Below are 19,158 nucleotides of genomic sequence, written 5' to 3'. Positions count from 1 at the left end.
CTCTGCATTTCTAGAAATTTTCTCTCCGAAAATTTGTCTTAATAGCTCCATGGTCTTTTGGGCTTAGTGAGTGTTACACCATGTTGCTGCCACCGATAGCTGGAAACATAATTTCTTAACAGTTAGTGATATCTTTCGCCGTTAATCGTGACCTTATTATATTATCATCTCAGAAGTATGAAGCAAATACCCATATTTTCACATGGAAAAAATACCAGATTTTGGGTAATCAAGCATAGTCTCGACTACTTTCATAGCCGCTCAAGTTTAAAAAAAAGTCTGGTAATTTAAATGAGATTCATCAAGATGAAGGAAAAAATGTATTAAGGTAGACGGGACATGCAATAACATTTACTTGTAGCATTCCTTAATATAAGTATTTTTATTTGTAATTTAAGCACTGGCATAGCATAAGTGTCATCTTTTTCTTTTCGCTGAGGTATTCATTTTATTTAGCAAATAAGAGCTAGTCTAGCAAGACCGACAATTAAACTCATCATAAATGACCTTCTTACGATTAATAGGAAAGTATGTTGACCAGTGTTATAAATGGAGCTCGAAATCAATTAAAACAAAATTAAAACTTTTGATTTAATGTTCTCCCGTATTATATCAACGTCACATCATCATATGTTGCAGGTTTGAAAATTGTATATGATTATAAAAATATCGCAGTTCTTTGCTTACAATTAATCTAAGCTAGGACTTTTCTCGAGACCATACGAGTTTTAATCATCAAAATGGATTTACGTTCTTTGGTATAGAGGACTTAAGTTTACAAATGTCCAACATTAGGATTATTGCAGAGAAAAATTCAAACGTCTAAGTCATTTTTCTGCACCTAACTTAAAACACTAAATTAATATACATATAATCTAGATCAGTTTTTCCCTGTGGAACGTGGGGCCCACGCTGGGAAACATAGATGCATAAAATACATAGATACATAAGATTTGATTGATCATACTTGTAATTTGAGGCAGTAAAACAGAACATAAAATTATTATAAGTAAAATTATTAATAGTAAAAATGTTTAAAGTAAAAATACTAAAAGCAAAAATGTTAAAAAATAACGATTAAAGAATATTACAGTCTTTACGGGTGGTTTCTATATACACTCAGAAACAAACAAAAAAAAAAACGTCTGATACAAGACAATAAAGGAGTTTTATTGTACCTGCAAGCAATTGTGTTTTGCATATATTTGAGCGACAGTATTTTTTAATCTCGTCTATTATTTTGATGGACAAATACATGTTACTACGACAAGTATAATTTATTTTTGTTATTTATACTAAAAAAAAAAAGATAATTCGCTAAAATAAATGATAATTTACGAGATACCTAAAAAACACATTCACTGTTTATGAGAACCATACTCTGAGTATTAAAAAGATCTGGAAAATTTTGAGACATAAATAATTGACAGTTCTTTACTTGAGGTAACAAGTGAACTCATCCATCCAGTTGAAGTATAAACAACTAAAAAAAAATTAGTCAATCAGCTTAAATGTGCGTATATGCGCATGTGCAAGTTTAAATTTACATGGTTTTCAGCTTAAAATTTATAGCAAACCAAAAATTAAAACATCTTACCAATATCTCCTTTATTAAGTTGAACTGAGAGATTTTGAGTAGTACAATTACTATGACATACATCAGGCGTAACCATTTTAAAAGATGATTGGCCGCTCACTTGTACTATGAATGTAATTCCTTCTTGATTAATATCAGGCTGAAATTAATTTTTAGTACTTATTGTTAAAACGTACATTTAAAAGAAGTGATTTCAACTGGAAATTAAAATATCACATTAAAAACTTACGTTTTCGTAAGTAAAACCATTTTGGAGAAAAGATACGCTCTTTTCAAAGTAAATTTCACTGGTATTTGGTATAAACAGAGGACGTGGAAACAACCTGCGATAAAACCTGGTCCCATATGTATGGCAGTTCGTCCTTAAATATTATAAACATTACTTTAGGATAAAATAAAAATAAACTGCAAATCAAAAAACAATAAAATATTGATAAGAGTTAAAAAATGAAAGAAAATTTGATGAGTTTAAAAAAAAAAAAAAAAAAAATTAAAGTTGATATACTAAAGATGAAGATCAATAAGCATGTTTTATCACTGCCAACATTAAAGAAAAAAAAATGTAATGTGAAACCCTCACATTAAATTTTTTTTTTTTTTACTTTTAAAGATTTCTTTTTGATAATTTACTTTTATACCAACACAAGCTACATCAAACCTCAAATTTCATAGATCAGTGTTGCATGTAAAAGTTGATCCATGAGAGTTCAGGTTCATAAAATCTTGAAATAACATTTAAAAGTTTTCTTATTGTTTTATTCGACTAACCATGTGATTGAAATGTTTCGTTGTATTATTTCTTCTTCTGTAAGCCTAAAGTAGTCACTCACTGTCTTGATATCATCCCCAACATTTAAACTGCATATAGCCTTTTCTAAATCATTAGAAAACTCAGCAAAAAGATCTTTGAAGCTCTGAAAGTTGACAGAAATATTATGGTATCCAGGAACATTCTTTAAAACCAATGGTTCACCCTTTTCCATAAAATTAGTTATATTTGGATTTTTGATATCAATGACTTGAATACCTTTTATTTGTTCACAGAATTCACAATTGGATACATCTAAGAAAAAGGACAAAAAAGAATAGAAGCAATTTATACACACAAAAAAAGGAGAAACAAACCCATTATTGGATTTTTATGTAGATCACTTTTATCCTCCTTGTTTTGTTTAAAACTTAACAGCCTGTTTTGTTTAAAACTTAACACCCTGTTTTGTTTAAAAACTGAGTGCAGGAAAATGTTACAAATCTTTTTTTTTATTTTTAAGTTTAACCAAAACTACATGATTTATTATGATTAAAAGTATGTTTGCAATTCCATAGTAGAGATTTTCTCAATTTATGAACATTTTCCATTGCATAAAAGGAATCAGGCATTTTGTTTCACACACTGTTTTGTAACAATCTATTCCAATAAACACTACATTTATAACTTTATCTTTTTAAGAGAGAATTATTTGAGATTATTTTTAATCTATGAAATTATTTGAAATTATTTAAGTTAGTTTTTTTTTTTTATTATTATTGCAAATCAAATCACCAAAACTAAAATTAGGAAAACTTTTTGCTGATAAACTAAATCTATTCATACATTTATTTATCATATATTTTTTGAAAATATATTAGATACAATACATATTTAAGTTTTTTATTTTTTGAGTTTTTTTGAAAATATCTTCTATGAATTTGATTTAACTTGTTTTGCTGGATGGCAGAAATGAAAGGTTTAGTAATTCTTTTAGAGTTAAAAATAATGTCCAACCAATGATCAATTATAAAGATATTATCTTATAATATTGATATTAAGATATTGAGACAATATTATAAGAAATTAACGTGCTAATTTAACATTTTTAGATACTTAGATACTTTTCATTGAACAGCATTTAATAAGTAATATTTTTTTGAACAGCATTTAATAAGTAATATTTTTTTGTTTCAGTCTTTATGAACAGAAATAGAATAACTTACACCCCCAAGTGTGGGTGTAAGTTATTCTATTTATGTTCATAAAGACTGAAACAAAAATGTCCATTAATAAAAAATAAATAAAATAAAAAATAACTAAAATGAAACTAAAATAAAGTAAAAGCAAAACAAAAATAACAAAAAACAAAGTAGAAGTAACAAAAAAAGAAATAAAAAATACCAAAGCAAAAACTTAAAATAGAAATTTAAAGCAAAAATTACAATTTTTTGTTTTTTCCAAACTTAAACTACAGATTTATTATGATTATTAATTTGTTATACTTATATGTTGATTATACAGTATACTTAAATGTTGATTAATGTAATCATGAAAAACCTTTGAATAATAGTGTGCAAGTTAACTTCAGGCAAAACCACTGCTACTAATCAAATGACTCATTACTGAAAAATAAGACAAACCAAAAGATTTAAATGTTAAAAGTGAAATAAAAACAGAAGCAAATTAGAAAGTAGTACAAAGCTCACTATGAAAAAAAAAATTAAACTGAATTAGCAGCATTAAAACAAAATAAAAACTGAAATGGAATCATGATTTTAACTTTTAACATGAGAAATTTGAAATGCAATTGATGCTCAGATTAAAATCTCTTTTGCTATGGCTTTTTTTATTAAAAATTAAGAATATTATTTTTTAAACATCTAAAAATTGTTCCATTATTATTGTAGTATTGTGGCAGCCTAGTGTTTTGAATTGGATTGTGTTTGACAAGTATTTTCAAAGAAGATTGGATTGCAGATTGACAACCTTGTGTTAGCAGTAAGCAACCAAGAAAATGTCAACTTGTATTACTTTTTTACTTTAAGTAGATATATTTTTTATATATTAGTACATACATAAAATAATAAACTACAATTATAAGTGTGTGAGTGTGCATACAAACAGACACAATTGCATACACCTACAGACACAAGCAAGATATAGCATATAAACAAAAATCTCTCTGGATATAAAAATAAGATTTCATTTTTTATTACCTTCAACATAGAATGGATTACTGATTAAGCACTCTCCATTAAGATGTTTTGACAAGTCATAGAATCTGAAAATAGGCATTGCAAAGAATCTTAAGTATCTCTGGATATGATAGTGAACTTGGTATCCAAACATAAAGTCATTGTACTTTGAAGAAAATGTTTTATTATTCTCTACTAAAGCATTAAAAGCCAAGTGTATAATTAAAGAATATAGTATGAATTTGAAGATATATGATTTCCAAGATTTTTTTCCATTATCGTACTTGTACCAGTGAAAATCTAAATGAAAATTTTGAGTTTAAAGTAGTAAACAAATCAAACCACTAAAATTACTGGACAAACTTTTAGCCCTAAAAAAAAAACTTTGAAGCATAAACATTACTTTCAAAAACATCAGCTATTTTTTCATCAACTTCTTCTTCCAGCCATCCATCATTCACTACATCTTGCTTGAATTTTGCTAGATCTTTTTTCAGTTTATCTATGGCTTTTTCTTTATTATCCATCTTTTTATTGATCTTTCACAGCACTAAAATTATATATATATATATAAATATATATACGTTTATCAACTCAACAGTATATTAGCTTATTGAGTTGGTATACTTAACCATTCCAGAAATGTTGTTAATTTTTCAACAACAGAAGTTTAGTATTTTTTTTTTTTTTTTTTTTATCAATGTACAGAGCAAGTTTTAATATAATTAATCATTCAAATAATAAAGCTCATCTCATGCATCTATTGGGCTGTTGTGATTTAAAAAGCAAATGTAGCAGCATATGCACTGCAATTTTTACTTGATACATTGTGAAATATTTTTTTAGTTAATTAACACCGTAAGAGATCTTTTCACATCTGTCGCACTATACTATATCGAGGTTTTGGTTACGTATATTTACAGATCAAGTTCAGACGTAAATTATCGTCGAAAATATACAAGCATAGCTGAAAGTTTATTTTGGGTGCATCTATTTGTGCAAATGCAAACACTATTATTACAAGAAAAAATTCTTTATGCAATTTACCATCTTTTTTTATACTAATCATATTTTCCATAACACATTTTTCAAATAGAAGACAATGTTTACAAAATTAGTTTCGAATGACAGTTTGAAGTATCCATTTACGCCTAAACAAATGACTAACCAAGATATTTACATAAAGCGTACGCTAGACAGGATAAACAAAGCGTTCCTTGGCATAGTTTTAAACCTTTGTTACTTAAACAAACGGAACAAATTAGAAAGTTTTCAATTCATTTGATTGACTATCTTTATTAAAATTATTTGTCAGTCTTACCCAGGCTTGGACTGGGCCGCCGGGATACCGGGAGATTCCCGGTGGGCCGGTTGGCATAAAAAATTATATTATATTTTTAGTTAGGCTACATTTTATTTTCCAAATAAAATATAAATTAAAATTTAACTAAAAATATAATAACTTTTTTTCTGGCCTCTAATTACATCTAATTAAAGGCTATTTGCCGGCTAATTATATAAATTTTGGCGGCCATCTTGAGCTGATCGAAAGTAGTATTATATTAATAGTGAGTTTAGCATGCGCGCTTTATCTTTAGGCGGTGTTAGTACAAGCGTTAGCAAGTGTGCTTCCACTGCAAGTTTAAAAAAAGTTAGGCACGTAAAAACTTCAACAAGTGCGTTTTAAGTCATTAATTATTCATAACTTATTTTTAAGTTAAAACCATTTCCAAAAAATATATGTGCTATAAACAATTAAAACAAACTAACAAGAAAATTTGCATAAAAAAAAATGAAAAAGAAAATAAGAAAGAAAAAGTAAAGTCATCTACAGCTTTAGTTTCTTTTGAATTTACGGTTTCAAACCAAATTTATTTGTCTAATAGTTATACAAATGTTTAATATTCGAAATTCGAATACTAAACATTTGTATATATTCGTTTGTACATACTCTACCCCATAGAAAATGAATAAACGAAAAGGAGGTGCTGAGAAAGAAAGAATAAGAAAGAAAGCACGTTTAGAGAACGATGGCCAGAAATGTAAAAAGTTAACGAACATGTTTGCAACATCTTTTAGTACTAACTCAATAGTTAATATCAATATGGCTGATGTAGCAACAACAGAAATAATAACTGATCTCCATTCAATTTGCAATCCCGCTAATGCGGTATTATTATCACCTAATGAGGCAGATGCACATGGTTCTAAATTTCAAACGGCAGATAGTTTTGAAGACAATGCAACCTCTTATCCTAACTCTGACACTCAATATAAATTGAACAGTAATCAATGCGAGCCAAGTGAAGAAACTCAAAACAATTATTATTATTTTCCGAAACCACAAGCAGACATTTTGAAATCATTTTTTAAATTTCATCCGAAGCAAAACAATTTTGATCTAAACGGTAAAATTAATTACCAGAGCGTTTATTTCAGAAATAATAAACCTCGTCACTGGCTGACCTTTGAAGAAAACACACAAAAGTTATTTTGTTCTTTTTGTCTGGCATTTAGCAAACCTTCAGATCAATCAACGTTCATTAGTGGATATAACATTGCAAATTCCAAGCATATTTATCAAAGAATATCAGAACATGAAAGAAGTGCACTCCATGCAGCCTGCACAGAGTCGTATGTTTTAAAAATTAATGCCAAAGATATTATAAGTATTTATACGCGCCAACATGGTGAAGAGGTTAAAAAGAATCGTTTAATTTTAGAAAGAATCATAGAAACTTTAAAAGTTATTGGTAAGCATGGACTTAGCTACAGAGGTGCAGTAGAGTCTGGGTACACATTGCTTGATGACAGTGTGGGATCATGGGAATTTTTTAGAGATTCTTTTGCTAACTGGCAAATTTGATCCGTTGTTGGAAGCACATATCAAAGAGGTGGTTCAAAAAAGCAAATCCCGGCATGATTCAGTTAGCAACAGAACAGGTCGTGGCGACTTGGTCACTTTTCTGTCAAAAACGACTGTTAATAAAGTCATTGATGCAATAACAACATCTTTAACGAGCATGATTGTGGAAGAGATTAGAGAAGCCGGTATGTTTAGTGTTCAAATTGATACCACACAAGATATTAATGTACAGGATCAGTGTTCTATTGTGATCCGATATGTAACCGAATCTGTACATGAACGTGTAATATCGATAGTCAATTGCACATCAACAACTGGAAAAGGAATGTGTGATTTGGTTTGTGGCGTTTTTGAAAAGGTAGGCATTGATGTAAGTAAATGTATTGGCAATGCAACCGATGGAGCTTCTAATATGCAAGGTCAATACAATGGATTCAATACCTGGTTAAATACAGTTTCCCCAGGTCAGATTCATGTTTGGTGTTATGCCCATGTTTTAAATTTGGTAATGGGTGATGTTACTAAAAAAGCTGTTGAAGTTGCTACCTTATTTGGTGTTTTAAACACATGTGCAGTATTTTTACGGGAATCATGTTTACGCTTCAATGTTTGGCGTGAATTTAGCAAATTGAAATATATATCTGTAATCGGTGAAACTCGTTGGTGGGGGAAAGACAGAGCTCTTACTAAGGTATTTGGAAATTTCTTCATCAAAACCTCCGATCAAGAAACACAAGTTATTGATTTTTTGTACATTGACATGTTACAAACATTTCATGATATTTCTACATCAATCAAATTCAATAATGACGTCCGTTGCAGAGCGAAAGCTCTTTTAGATTCATTGACAAGTTTTGAATTTATTTTGACGGCACAATTGTTTTTAAAAGTATTTGAGCACACAACGCCATTATCTGAATATTTGCAAACAACTGGAATGGATGTACTACGAGCCTATAATATGGTTCAAAACAGTATTAATGAGTTAAGAAAAGTAGATAGAAATTTTGATTCCATTTTTCAAGCAGCTACACATTTTTCAGAACTTGCGAACAGTGAACTGGGAAAAAGGAATCTCGACATTGAAGTTCAGACTGGTTTGAAAGAGAAAAGAATTAGAGCAAATCAACTACTTGAAAGTGCAAAAGATAAATTTCGTATCAATGTTCACAACATGGTAATGGATCAAGTAATCAGTAGTTTAAAACAGAGATTCTCAGAGCATGGTAGTCTATATGCTGATTTATTTTGTTTAGATCCAAGAAATTTTGCAGAAATTTTGAAAAAAATGCCTAGTGCTGCATTACAGCATCTGAGTGGGTTGCTCAGAAAGTTTGATGCTAGTGTAACAAAGGATCAGCTTCAAACGGAATTATCGGACTTTGCAAGGAAATGGGAAAGTTTCGAAATAACTCTTGAAGATGAATATAATTTGATATTTGACACGGAAGTATCTGACTCTGTCTCGGACAACATGCAACAATATAAATCCGAAGAATCTGAAACTGTCTTTACAATCCCAGAAGTGGAAAACAGTGACAGCCACAGAAATAAATGCAAATCTTGCAAAAAATGTATTGTTTGTTGTTACTTTGTCCTCCAGAAGTTTAACTTGCATAGTCTTGCGTATTCAAATTTGTTTCTGGCTTACAAATTTGTGCTGACATTATCCTCATCACAAGTTGCTTGTGAAAGGTCATTTTCGAAATTGAAGTATATTTTGAACAGATTAAGAACTTTGATGAGCCAGTCAAGTTTACAGTCATTCATGTTGATGTCTTGTGAAAAAGACCTTCTTCCGAGAATTAATAACGATGCAATAATTGATGTCTTGGCATCGACTAGTCAAACGATGAAAAAGTTGCTATACTAGTCAATATTGAATAGCGATTGTGTCTACTATTTCTAGACTACAACTTACAGCAGTGTTTTAGAAATATTTCTTTTTATCAATATTTAGGCTGGGAAGTTTAAATTTTTTTTTTATACTTTAAATAATAATAAACAATAATGCAACTAAAAATAAAAAGTCCTTTACAAATATAATATAGGTAAATTTAGAAAAATAAGGGCGTTAATCATAGTCGCAGTCATGGGCGGCGTGAAGGCTCTCGGCGCCCCTATATATATATGAAATATATGCAGCATACAATGAAGTGGGCCGCCGTGACCAAAATTTCCCGGGCCGTTTTTTCAAGCCAGTCCGACCCTGGTCTTACCCAATCCAGTTTGTGACATGCAATAGACAATTATGAGTAGTTTAGTTACTTTTTTTTTAAAAAAACTTTTTTAGAGTCTTTTAGCAAAAATTATAAGAACATCTTGCTTCGGAGATTTACAGACGCAATTGACTTAATTGTTTTAGTATAGTTATTGGAAAGATCGAATATATTGCAACCATTAATATTTTATATTTTAATACAATATTTTACTTATGTGCTTTGTTCTTCCGACCCTTAAGATAGGAAGTAGCTTATGACACTTAAGTTGCTTTTATTTATGTTGAGGGCGGCTTGATGTATGATATCAGCCGGATTTATTAACAAAAGTTCCTTAATTTTATCAATTTTCAATCGATGCTGGTAGTTAACTTTATTTTGTTTTATCTCAATGTTGTTTTTTTTAACTTAGCACAGCAGTCAAATCTATGCATTCGATAAGTGAAGCCAAGTTAATGTTTATCTATTTAGCTTATCTTTTCGAATCCAAGCCAACTCCATAACAAACTTTTTTCGTTTGTTGAAAATCCTGGTTACTCAATAACATTTTATTAATGTAAAAAATAACTTATTTCTATAGCGCTTTTCTTTATAAATCTGGAATCTTTTACAATTCAACGCTTACGTCATAACTACAAGAAGGTCAAAACTACTCAAAAAGGATTTAGAAAGAGTCGATTTTCTAAATTTTTGAAATTGCTTTTGTAATAACCCCCAATAGTTTCCCAGTATATTCTAATAAAATCGCCTTGTTTCTCTAAGTATGCCCTCCACTTCTCCAATTTTCTCCTTAAATTTGTAAAGGCGTCAATCCTATAAACATTTACAGAATTTTTTTAAATACAAGTCTTTATTTACAACCCTGTAAAAGTTCAATTTTTTTAAATAAAAATAATTTTCAAGATTTTGTGAGTCCTCACAAAATACACATAACTAAAAATCAACTAAGGTCTGTAAAATTTTTAGTAAAATATCACTCTATTTACAAGTTTAAAATCTGTATAGTTTCCACTTTTTTGTATGTTCCGTAAATACAGCATAGAAACCTAGAAATGCAGGTCAGTAAAGTTGATGCAAGGTGAGAATTCAGGATATGGACTTTAAAAGACATTCAAGATCCCACTTGAACTTTTTTCTTTAAAAGAGTGAACTAGCTACTCGTTATTTTCAACTGTGCAATTACCCAAAAAGCCACTTACTCTGTTTTCCTTTGTTTCTCAGCAAATCTGTTATACTCTATGAATCTGTGGTCCGGCGAAGTTATTAGTATTAACTTTTATCTCCGGAAGCATTGAAAAAGGATTATGAAGGTAGTTGATGACTCTATGCCTATAACTGTGACAAATAAATAAACGACCCTATAATAATGTGCAGGGATAGCACCATGATTCTTTGAGGGTCGATAAGAGGCTTCAGCAGAAATGCCACCACTTTAAAATCTCCAATCACCTCCCAGTTAAAGTTGTCATACATTAAGACATTCAGCAACATTTTGCTGAAACTGTCTATTAGGTGCACAGAATGAGAAGAACTTGTCCACGTTTAAAAGCAGCTCAGCTTTAAGACATTATGAGTAAAGACAATTCGTTCGGATTAAAGGTAATTCCTATAGCATCAAATAGACCTGTTACACTACAGTAGAAGTGAAGCCCATCTTGCTTACTGAAAAAATTTGGTGACACTTTCTCTGATCTATGACTTGTGCACTCTCATCCAATAAGTTCAAAAGTTTAACTCTATATTTCAGAAGCTCAGGATTGGACTCGATAAGATCAAGATTCCTGATCAAATTGTTGGTATCTTTTGTTGTCAAATTTTTGGCTGAAATCTTTTTGTTTGGCTTTCTTTCATCATCTACACTTGTAAACGTTAATGAGGATTTGATTTATTTCCCACTCTCCTTTCTTCATTGTACTGATCTCTCCTGTAGATAGCTGATCTCGATCCAGATGGGTGGGAACTCTATTCAGACGGGTGGAAGAATTTAGGCCAGTGTGATATCGGGGTGATGGATGAAAGAATGTCTGGATGTATTATGGGAGGTGCCTTCTTGTCATTTCAACGTTAGGAAGGGTCCATCATGCAGAAATAAAAAATATTTTAGAATTTAGTTAATTCCCGCTAAATTCCTGCAAAAGCAAATTTGCTGGGCATTTTTATCCTCTGTGCTGGGCATTTTTATCCTCTGTGTCTATAAAAACTGCAGATAAAATTGTATAAAGAAAAATATACTATCATATACATTAATTTACATAATAAGCACTGTTAATGATATTGTAACGGGTTGTTTAAAAAAGAGGATATTGGAATGTAATAATCATATCCTAATTTTGATCCTGCAAGGATCAGCTTTTGATTGAAACTATAGCATATCTTAAAGCCTATCCAAAGCTATTGACATTAAATTGTTGTTAAGAATAATTGCTGTAACAATAATCTAATTACAAGTTTATGATTGTAACAAGAGAAAAGAGAGTAACCAAATAAAAATTTAGTTAAGTAACAAAAACAAAGAGGATTAATAATTAACAAAGTCAACAAGTAAAGAAAACAAAAAAAGCAAGGTTAAGTAAACTCACTAAAAAGAAAATCAAACCATAAACCAAGGAACAAACACAAAATCAAGGAAATGGGCAAAAATCAACTAAAAAGAGCAAAAAACAAAGATTAGATATAGAATGCGTAACTAGCTTCAAAAAACGTTTGCAAAAGTTTACTGAAAACAATCTGAAGCAAGATTAACAAATATAATGTGAAGAATAATTTTTTAAAGTTAAATATTTTCATGCTCTATTAAAACTTTTGGTCCAATACTAGTTATATGATTATTATGTATTTATATGATTATTATGTGTTGAAGCAGTAAAAGAGTAAAGATTAGTTAATCTAAAGTTTATTTTGTTTGAAAAGTTTAACGCTCTAAATTTTATTTTTGAGAGTTTTGTAAAAACTGTTTGTTTCACAATGAATATGGCCTTCCTTAGACAATCATGTGGTCATAAATTTTGTAACGCATGTAAAAAATTTAAATACAATTTAATAATATCGCTTTGCTAAAATATCACAAGAACCGATAAAAACTAAACATTAGCTCTTCTTTGATAACAAAAAAAAAAAAAAAAATCAACAAAAAAAAAATTGCTTGGTTGAGGTCATATGAAATGTATGTTCCTATAAGAATTACTTGGATGATGTAACGGTTTATAAATAACTTAAACTAAAATACCATTTAATGAAGACGTCAATCATAAATTATTTACATTTTTTCCATTTTTTCTTCTTTGTGCTACATGTGTGTTATGGTTTAGTAATAGATATGGTTTGGGTTAACAAAAAATTTTTTAAACCTAATATGGTTAGGAATAAGTGAGGCAAAGAGGAGGTTAGGGGAAAAGAGAGGAGAAGATTTTTAATTTGTTTTTTTACTGAAAAAAGAAATGCATCCATTATTTATAAATGTGAATGGGTTTGATCCAAGTGAGAATACTTTAATTGATTAACTTAACATCAATTTTTAAATAACTAAGTTTAAACAAAATCAAAATGTTATGGATAAAGCCAACCTGAATTATTGAGGAATTTTTAATTCCTAGTTACGGGTTCAATGAAAGTTATACTTTCAAATCTGTTATGGAAGCCTCGCTTGTTCAATAATTATAAGCTAAAAAACGTATATTTGCAAATAGTTGTTTGAGCCGAATTGATACCAAAACGTTGCCATACAATCAACAAATATCTGTTCTTGTTAATTTTTTATGGTAGCGTAGGTATCTAGGATGACCAAAAGTAATTCTTCCAACTCATATTCTTTTTATAATACAAACATTGAGTTACCTCGTGTTAGAAGACTTTCTCCACGATCTAGTCCTTTTCCTTTAACCTCGAACAAATCAAATCAGAGTTTACCCACTGAAATAGTAAAAGAATCATCGAGCTGTAATTCGAAAAGCCCTTCATGTTTTTTTGAAGAAAGTGCATCGATTGGAATGGATAATCTATCTCAAGATAGAGTTAACTTTATTCCTCACCCACCTACTGAAATTAGGAGAAAAAAGTCTGTAGAAACTTCAACATCAGATAAAAGTGAACTAGATTTATCTATTGTTGCTACCAATAATGATACATATCTTAAACCTTTTGTTGACACAGTTGGTTATGAACAAGGTGATGAAGGAAAAAATCTAATAGGAATGTATAAAGACTTTTTAAGTCACAGATATGGCAAAGAGATATGTGATTCATCCAATGTATGTAATGATGAAAGCGATAAAATTTCCACATCTTCTGATGATGAATTTAGTATAAGTAGTTTGTGCTCCTCAGATAAAGATGAAGAAGATTTCTTAACAAATGCAATTGCACCAAATGAGTTTGAACCATTATATAGTCTTCCTAATAAATTTAAAAATCCAGAAAATTTTAAAAAATTTCAACATAACAAACATCTCAACAGTATTGTATTGACTAAGGCAAAATTAGGAGTTGATGAGAAATGCTATACAAATTCTCTTCCTGATCTGAGAACAATAGATAAATTTGTTTTAAAAAAGACTAGTCATGTTAGTAAAAATGAATCTGAAGCTGAAAGTGAACCAGGAGCAGAACGAGTGTACAAATTTCGTCCATTACCACCAATACCATCTTCAAATTTGCAAAATGATTCTGGATTGTATGAAACACTTGACCATCAAAAAGAAAGAAATGAAGTTAATCATGACGGTAATCATAAAACATTTAAGCAAATTGCACAAATGATAACTTTGATTCCAAAATTAACTACTCGTTCAGTTAGAAGTCGAAAAAGTGACCACCACTTATCAGAGTTGACAAACTATTTACCTAACAAAAAGCTTACTATTTTTGTCGGTACTTGGAATATGAAAGGAACTAAGGTAAAAATATTGGGGTGATAGTAGTAATGTGCTGTGCATTTTTTGAGGTTCTTTATTAACTCATTCATGAGATTAAAATGTTTAAAATGATAGATACATACATACATACATAAATATATACATACATACATACATACATACATACATACATACATACATACATACATACATACATACATACATACATACATACATACATACATACATACATACATACATACATACATACATGTACTCAGCTAACACAAAACATTCAAGAAACGTTTGTAGAATGTTAGAAACACTCAAGCACATTCTAAGAACGTTTCCAACGTTCTTCGAATGTACTTGAACGTTTTGTGTTAGCTGGGTATGCATTAATATTTTAGTTTTTACCAGATTCATTGGACAGCTTTTTATTGCCAGCAGAGAGTGAATTTTTACAAGATATTTATGTGATTGGAACACAGGAGGGAACTCCATTCAGGTCAGACTAAGTAGCATAATTTTTATGTTTTTAAAAATGTGTTTTTTAACTATTAAATTATTTACAAAAATGATATTCATTCTATAAAAAAAGTTAAATCTCAGGTGTATGTTTGCATACAACAAAACTTTTAGGAGAGAGTGGCAAGTTCGACTTCAAGAAACGTTCGGCCCATCACATGTTCTTATGCAAGCCAGCAACTTTGGAGTGTTACAAATGTCTGTCTTCGTGCGTAGAGAGCTTGTATGGTTTTGCTCAGGTGAGATTATAGTCATGTATAGTTAATCACTGTCAGTTGTCTTAGATCATTTTCATGATCTTAGACCAATATAAATCATTTCTATCATCAATCAAATGTTAATATAAGATCATAATAATTTTTTTTAACATTTGGATCTTTTAGGAATCGAACAAGATACAATTGCTACAAGAGTAGCACATAAGATTAAAACAAAGGTAAAAAACAAATGTATTATTGATTTCATTTTTAAAAAGTATAAAATGTAATTAAATACATATGCAGCAGTTTTATTTATGTATTCTTGAATATTTGAATGTATATATTTGAATGATAAGTATCTTGAACCAAAACAAAAGATGACCAAACTTAATTTTCTTCACTAATTGTTTTAAAAATGTAATTAGTATAAAAAATCTAAAAATACAAAAATGGCAAAGAAAAAAATTTTTTTTTATTTTTTGAAAGTTTATTATTTTTTCAAAATACCCTGTTAAAGCTAACCACTTTAATAGTGCATTAATTGTAACAGACTTGAAGTTAATTTCATGTTTAGAGGCTATAATTGGCAAAATTATTTAGTTATAAATTTAGATCAAAATAAATGTAAAAGAGTTTTGATAAAAAATTTTGTTGTTAATCATCAATGCTGTCCACAAGTTCTGATCATGCATGATTTTTTCTTCTCCAGGGTGCGTTAGCCATGAGTTTTAATATCTTTGGAACATCTTTACTTTTTATAACTTCCCATTTTGCATGTGAGTTTTTAGTTTTATTTCAAAAACTCTAATTTTGGTTGTAAAACAAAAAAGAGTGTAAAATCCTATATTGCTAATAATATCAAAACAAAAAAAAAACAAAAAAAAAAAAAGTTGTGCTTGTGAAATGAATTAAAATGAATTAAATGAAACAAATTAAAATATCTGTTTTTCATTTTTCAAATTTATTCAGCTGACACAGAGAAGGTTCGTGAGCGTATTAATGATTATAACAGAATTTGTGCAAGTATTCAATTACCGTACCAAAACACAGAAAATATTGACACAAGTAAGTCTTTACAGTATGATATTTTTATTTAACTCTTTACAATGCTTTACTTCATTTAATGGCCTAAAATTTAGTAATAAAAAAAAATTCAGATTTTTTGTTGTGTTTTTAGAAGACTTTACTAATCGTTTTGATAGAGTGTTTTGGTTTGGCGACTTTAATTTTCGTATAACACAAACACGAAAAGTTGTTGATGAATTTTTTGCTCTATATGCTAATGACCAGTCTTTTATGATTAATGAACTTCTGAAGTATGATCAACTAAGAAGTCTCCGCAACAAAGGTCAAATATTTCATGGGTTTTTAGAAGCACCAATACATTTCATGCCTACATATAAATTTGATGACAACACAGATAATTATGATACATCTTCCAAGAAAAGGGTCCCTTCATGGACTGTAAGTACAATATTTTTAGATGCTGCAATTCTTTATTTATATTTTTGTTGTTTTTCCTATCTGAAGTTGTATTTTGACATTAAATTATGTTATTTTTTCAGGATCGAATTGTTCATAAATCAAAACCACCCAGTGAGCTGGTATCAATAGTTTACAATTCATGTAGCTCAATCAAAGTGTCAGATCACAAGTAAGCATCTTAAAAGAGTTTATATACTTTGCTTACTCCATGAGTTATTTGGGATAATATCAATTATAAAAAGCATTTAAAGGTTAATTATTGGTTGGTTAATTGTTACTGTTTTACTATTTTAATAATTTAAATCAGCTTTACTTTTTTTTCTTTATTTACTTATATTATTAATATTATTTAAATGGATCAAAAAGTTTTAGTAAAATAGTCTCTAAAGTTGTTTATCTTTTCTGACAATTTAAACAAAGTAAGTTGTCAGAATAGATAAACAACTTTAAAGATCATTTTGTTAAAATGTTTTTTTTGTTGCACAACTGTTGTTGCAATTAAGCTGTATTGTTAACAATATGTATGTAAGTATGAACACTAATTGTTCAATGGAATGAAACTGTAAGGGAAGTTTTTAGAAGGTCGATTTATTTCCAGATGTTACTGTAGGTACTAATATCTAAGCCTTAGCAGTTCTTATCCAAGTGCCATCATTTGTTCTGACCTTGAGAATTCTTTTGTACCAATTTACGTAACTGTCTAGAAATACTTCTTTTTACAAAGTTGCATAGATTATTGTATCTTGTTGCAGCAGTTCTAGCTTGTTTACATTGATGCTGTTAACATTTTGGCGTTGCCTGAGACATGACTTTTGATGCTTGATTGTTGGCAAGCTTACCGTATTTCATAAATCTTGATAGATTTTAACATGCATTTCCTGTTTTCCAGTTTAGACAACATCAATTTTTAAACCTTGCACTTTATTGTCTTGTACAGAAATTTTGGAAATAGGTTATGAAATGAAAATGCAAGAAATTAGGGTCAGGGTAGATGTTTTCATAAATCAGTTGAAGTGAAGTCACTTGTTTTTCTTGGAGCAATCAAAGCAATCAAAGGTCTTTTACACCCAATAATATAATATTTATTAAGTACTTCCATATCAGAAATAGATTGTGTGATTTTGAATTTTATTCATTACAAGTTATTTGTGCTATGAATAAGGTTGAGTGTCTTATCTTCAGTAACTGATCTATCTTCTGTTATAGGTCTTATCTATTTTGAAATAATTTTAAAATAACTATTGAACTTTTATTTTGAATTAAAAATTCTCAAAAGAAAATTTAAAGTGTATCAGTTTTTTGGTAATCACAATACATTTTGCCAGGAGGTTTACACTTTTAAATCCTTTTCACAACACAGACATAACTTTTGGTTTCTCAGACCTTTTGTTTAGTTTATCTTCTTTATTCTCCTTGTTTTGTTTATTTACTTTACATTGAAAAACTATGAAAATGAAAAAAAGTTGTTTTTATGATTTAATTTACTCCATATTCATTTGAAAATTTCCTACTAAAAAAAAAAAAAACCTACGTCTCTGAGAGAATATTCGGAGGAGAAAGATTAACTATCGCTCTCACTATTCCAGCCAAAATTTTGTAGAAGTTTTATTACAGAACTTTTTTAAGGTGTATGCAAACCATAAAAAATCTTTTTAAATGATTTTATTTATGACCTGCTCTACCTTTCTAGACCAGTTTATGGTATATTTGAAACAGTGATTGAGCCATTTAAAGATAAGTAAGTAAATTTTTTACACACACACACACACACACACACACACACACACTCACACACACACACACACACAGGTTTTTTTGGTTTTTAAAAGTATGTTCTTATTTTCTTGTTAAATTAACTTGAATACACTTGTATAAATGAGGGCGTCCATGTAAGTTAATTTACCCTCAGTAACTAATTAAAATTGTTTAAGTTTTCGAGTTTCTGGCGCGCAATTTGACAGAGAGATCTATGTTGAAGGTAAGATGCATGTTTGGTCTTTTACAATTTTTTTTTTTTTCATATTTTATGATTACAATGTTTTTTATCTTACCTATTTTGTATTTACAATCATTTTTATCTCGCATATTTTGTATTTGTTTTAAGTGTTCAACTCGTCTGTTTTAGCTAATTTGCGTCGGAGTGCTCCGTCTGGAAATCATGAAAACAGTCACGTTTGCATCATATTATAACGCTTTGCAAAAATTTTCGTCTAAGCTGATGTATTATGAGTATAAGTAATATATGCCATAAATGTTATGCAGCAAATTTGAATGTATGTTATATATTTTATTGTCGGTCAAATATATTGATGTGAATCAGTGGATTAGCGGTTGAATCACTGTTAAGAACGTCAGCTAGAAAGTGGTATTAACTCAATTTAACATATTTGGTAAAGTTCTTTACCGTTTTTAAAGAATGTAAATATTTATTTTATGAAGGAAAATATACTTTTATAAAAAAAATAAA

At 29.4% G+C, this 19,158-nt stretch overlaps 3 protein-coding genes and 1 long non-coding RNA gene across 6 annotated transcripts; 2 read left to right on the top strand and 2 right to left on the bottom strand.

Annotated features, from left to right (window-relative positions):
- Positions 1–947: 947 nt before the first annotated feature.
- Positions 948–5,867, bottom strand: LOC145196411 (uncharacterized). 2 transcript variants are annotated; one of them, XR_016456604.1, is made up of 7 exons: positions 5,591–5,867; positions 4,947–5,093; positions 4,565–4,843; positions 2,256–2,660; positions 1,827–1,959; positions 1,598–1,736; positions 948–1,483 (listed from the first exon to the last, which is right to left on the bottom strand). XR_016456604.1 is itself a non-coding variant. In XM_090101111.1 (7 exons), exons 2-7 carry the CDS (start codon positions 5,068–5,070, stop codon positions 1,389–1,391), a joined length of 1,065 nt encoding a protein of 354 aa, XP_089957237.1. In that variant the 5' UTR covers positions 5,071–5,093; positions 5,591–5,837; the 3' UTR covers positions 948–1,388. The 2 variants fall into 2 exon arrangements, 1 of the variants encoding a protein (XP_089957237.1); XM_090101111.1 differs by having other exon boundaries at positions 2,366–2,660; positions 5,591–5,837.
- Positions 5,868–7,566: 1,699 nt separating this feature from the next.
- LOC149883182 (zinc finger MYM-type protein 1-like) lies at positions 7,567–9,282 on the top strand. The gene is made up of 2 exons (XM_090101025.1): positions 7,567–8,635; positions 8,684–9,282. The coding sequence occupies exons 1-2, from the start codon at positions 7,567–7,569 to the stop codon at positions 9,280–9,282; spliced, it is 1,668 nt and encodes a 555-aa protein (XP_089957151.1).
- A 2,484-nt stretch (positions 9,283–11,766) lies between these two features.
- LOC149883181 (uncharacterized) lies at positions 11,767–12,931 on the bottom strand. The gene is made up of 3 exons (XR_016456520.1): positions 12,889–12,931; positions 12,208–12,272; positions 11,767–11,828 (listed from the first exon to the last, which is right to left on the bottom strand). It is a non-coding gene; the product is annotated as an uncharacterized LOC149883181 (long non-coding RNA).
- Positions 12,932–13,271: 340 nt separating this feature from the next.
- Positions 13,272–19,158, top strand: LOC145181125 (phosphatidylinositol polyphosphate 5-phosphatase type IV-like). Of its 2 annotated transcripts, XM_090100812.1 has the most exons (11): positions 13,276–14,520; positions 14,889–14,986; positions 15,121–15,245; positions 15,390–15,442; positions 15,916–15,982; positions 16,176–16,271; positions 16,384–16,670; positions 16,772–16,860; positions 18,382–18,429; positions 18,623–18,669; positions 18,817–19,158. In XM_090100812.1, the coding sequence occupies exons 1-11, from the start codon at positions 13,405–13,407 to the stop codon at positions 18,879–18,881; spliced, it is 2,091 nt and encodes a 696-aa protein (XP_089956938.1). In that variant the 5' UTR covers positions 13,276–13,404; the 3' UTR covers positions 18,882–19,158. The 2 variants fall into 2 exon arrangements, 1 of the variants encoding a protein (XP_089956938.1); XR_016456519.1 differs by lacking the exons at positions 16,384–16,670; positions 16,772–16,860; positions 18,382–18,429; positions 18,623–18,669; positions 18,817–19,158 and having other exon boundaries at positions 13,272–14,520; positions 14,899–14,986.

Source organism: Hydra viridissima, unplaced genomic scaffold (genome assembly GCF_058129835.1).
Source record: "Hydra viridissima isolate aposymbiotic clone 2 unplaced genomic scaffold, HvirCarnegie_v1 scaffold_10, whole genome shotgun sequence".
Lineage (NCBI taxonomy): Eukaryota > Metazoa > Cnidaria > Hydrozoa > Anthoathecata > Hydridae > Hydra > Hydra viridissima.
The sequence above is the reverse complement of the archived record's forward strand: the minus strand, read 5'-3'. Positions and strand labels throughout refer to the sequence as shown.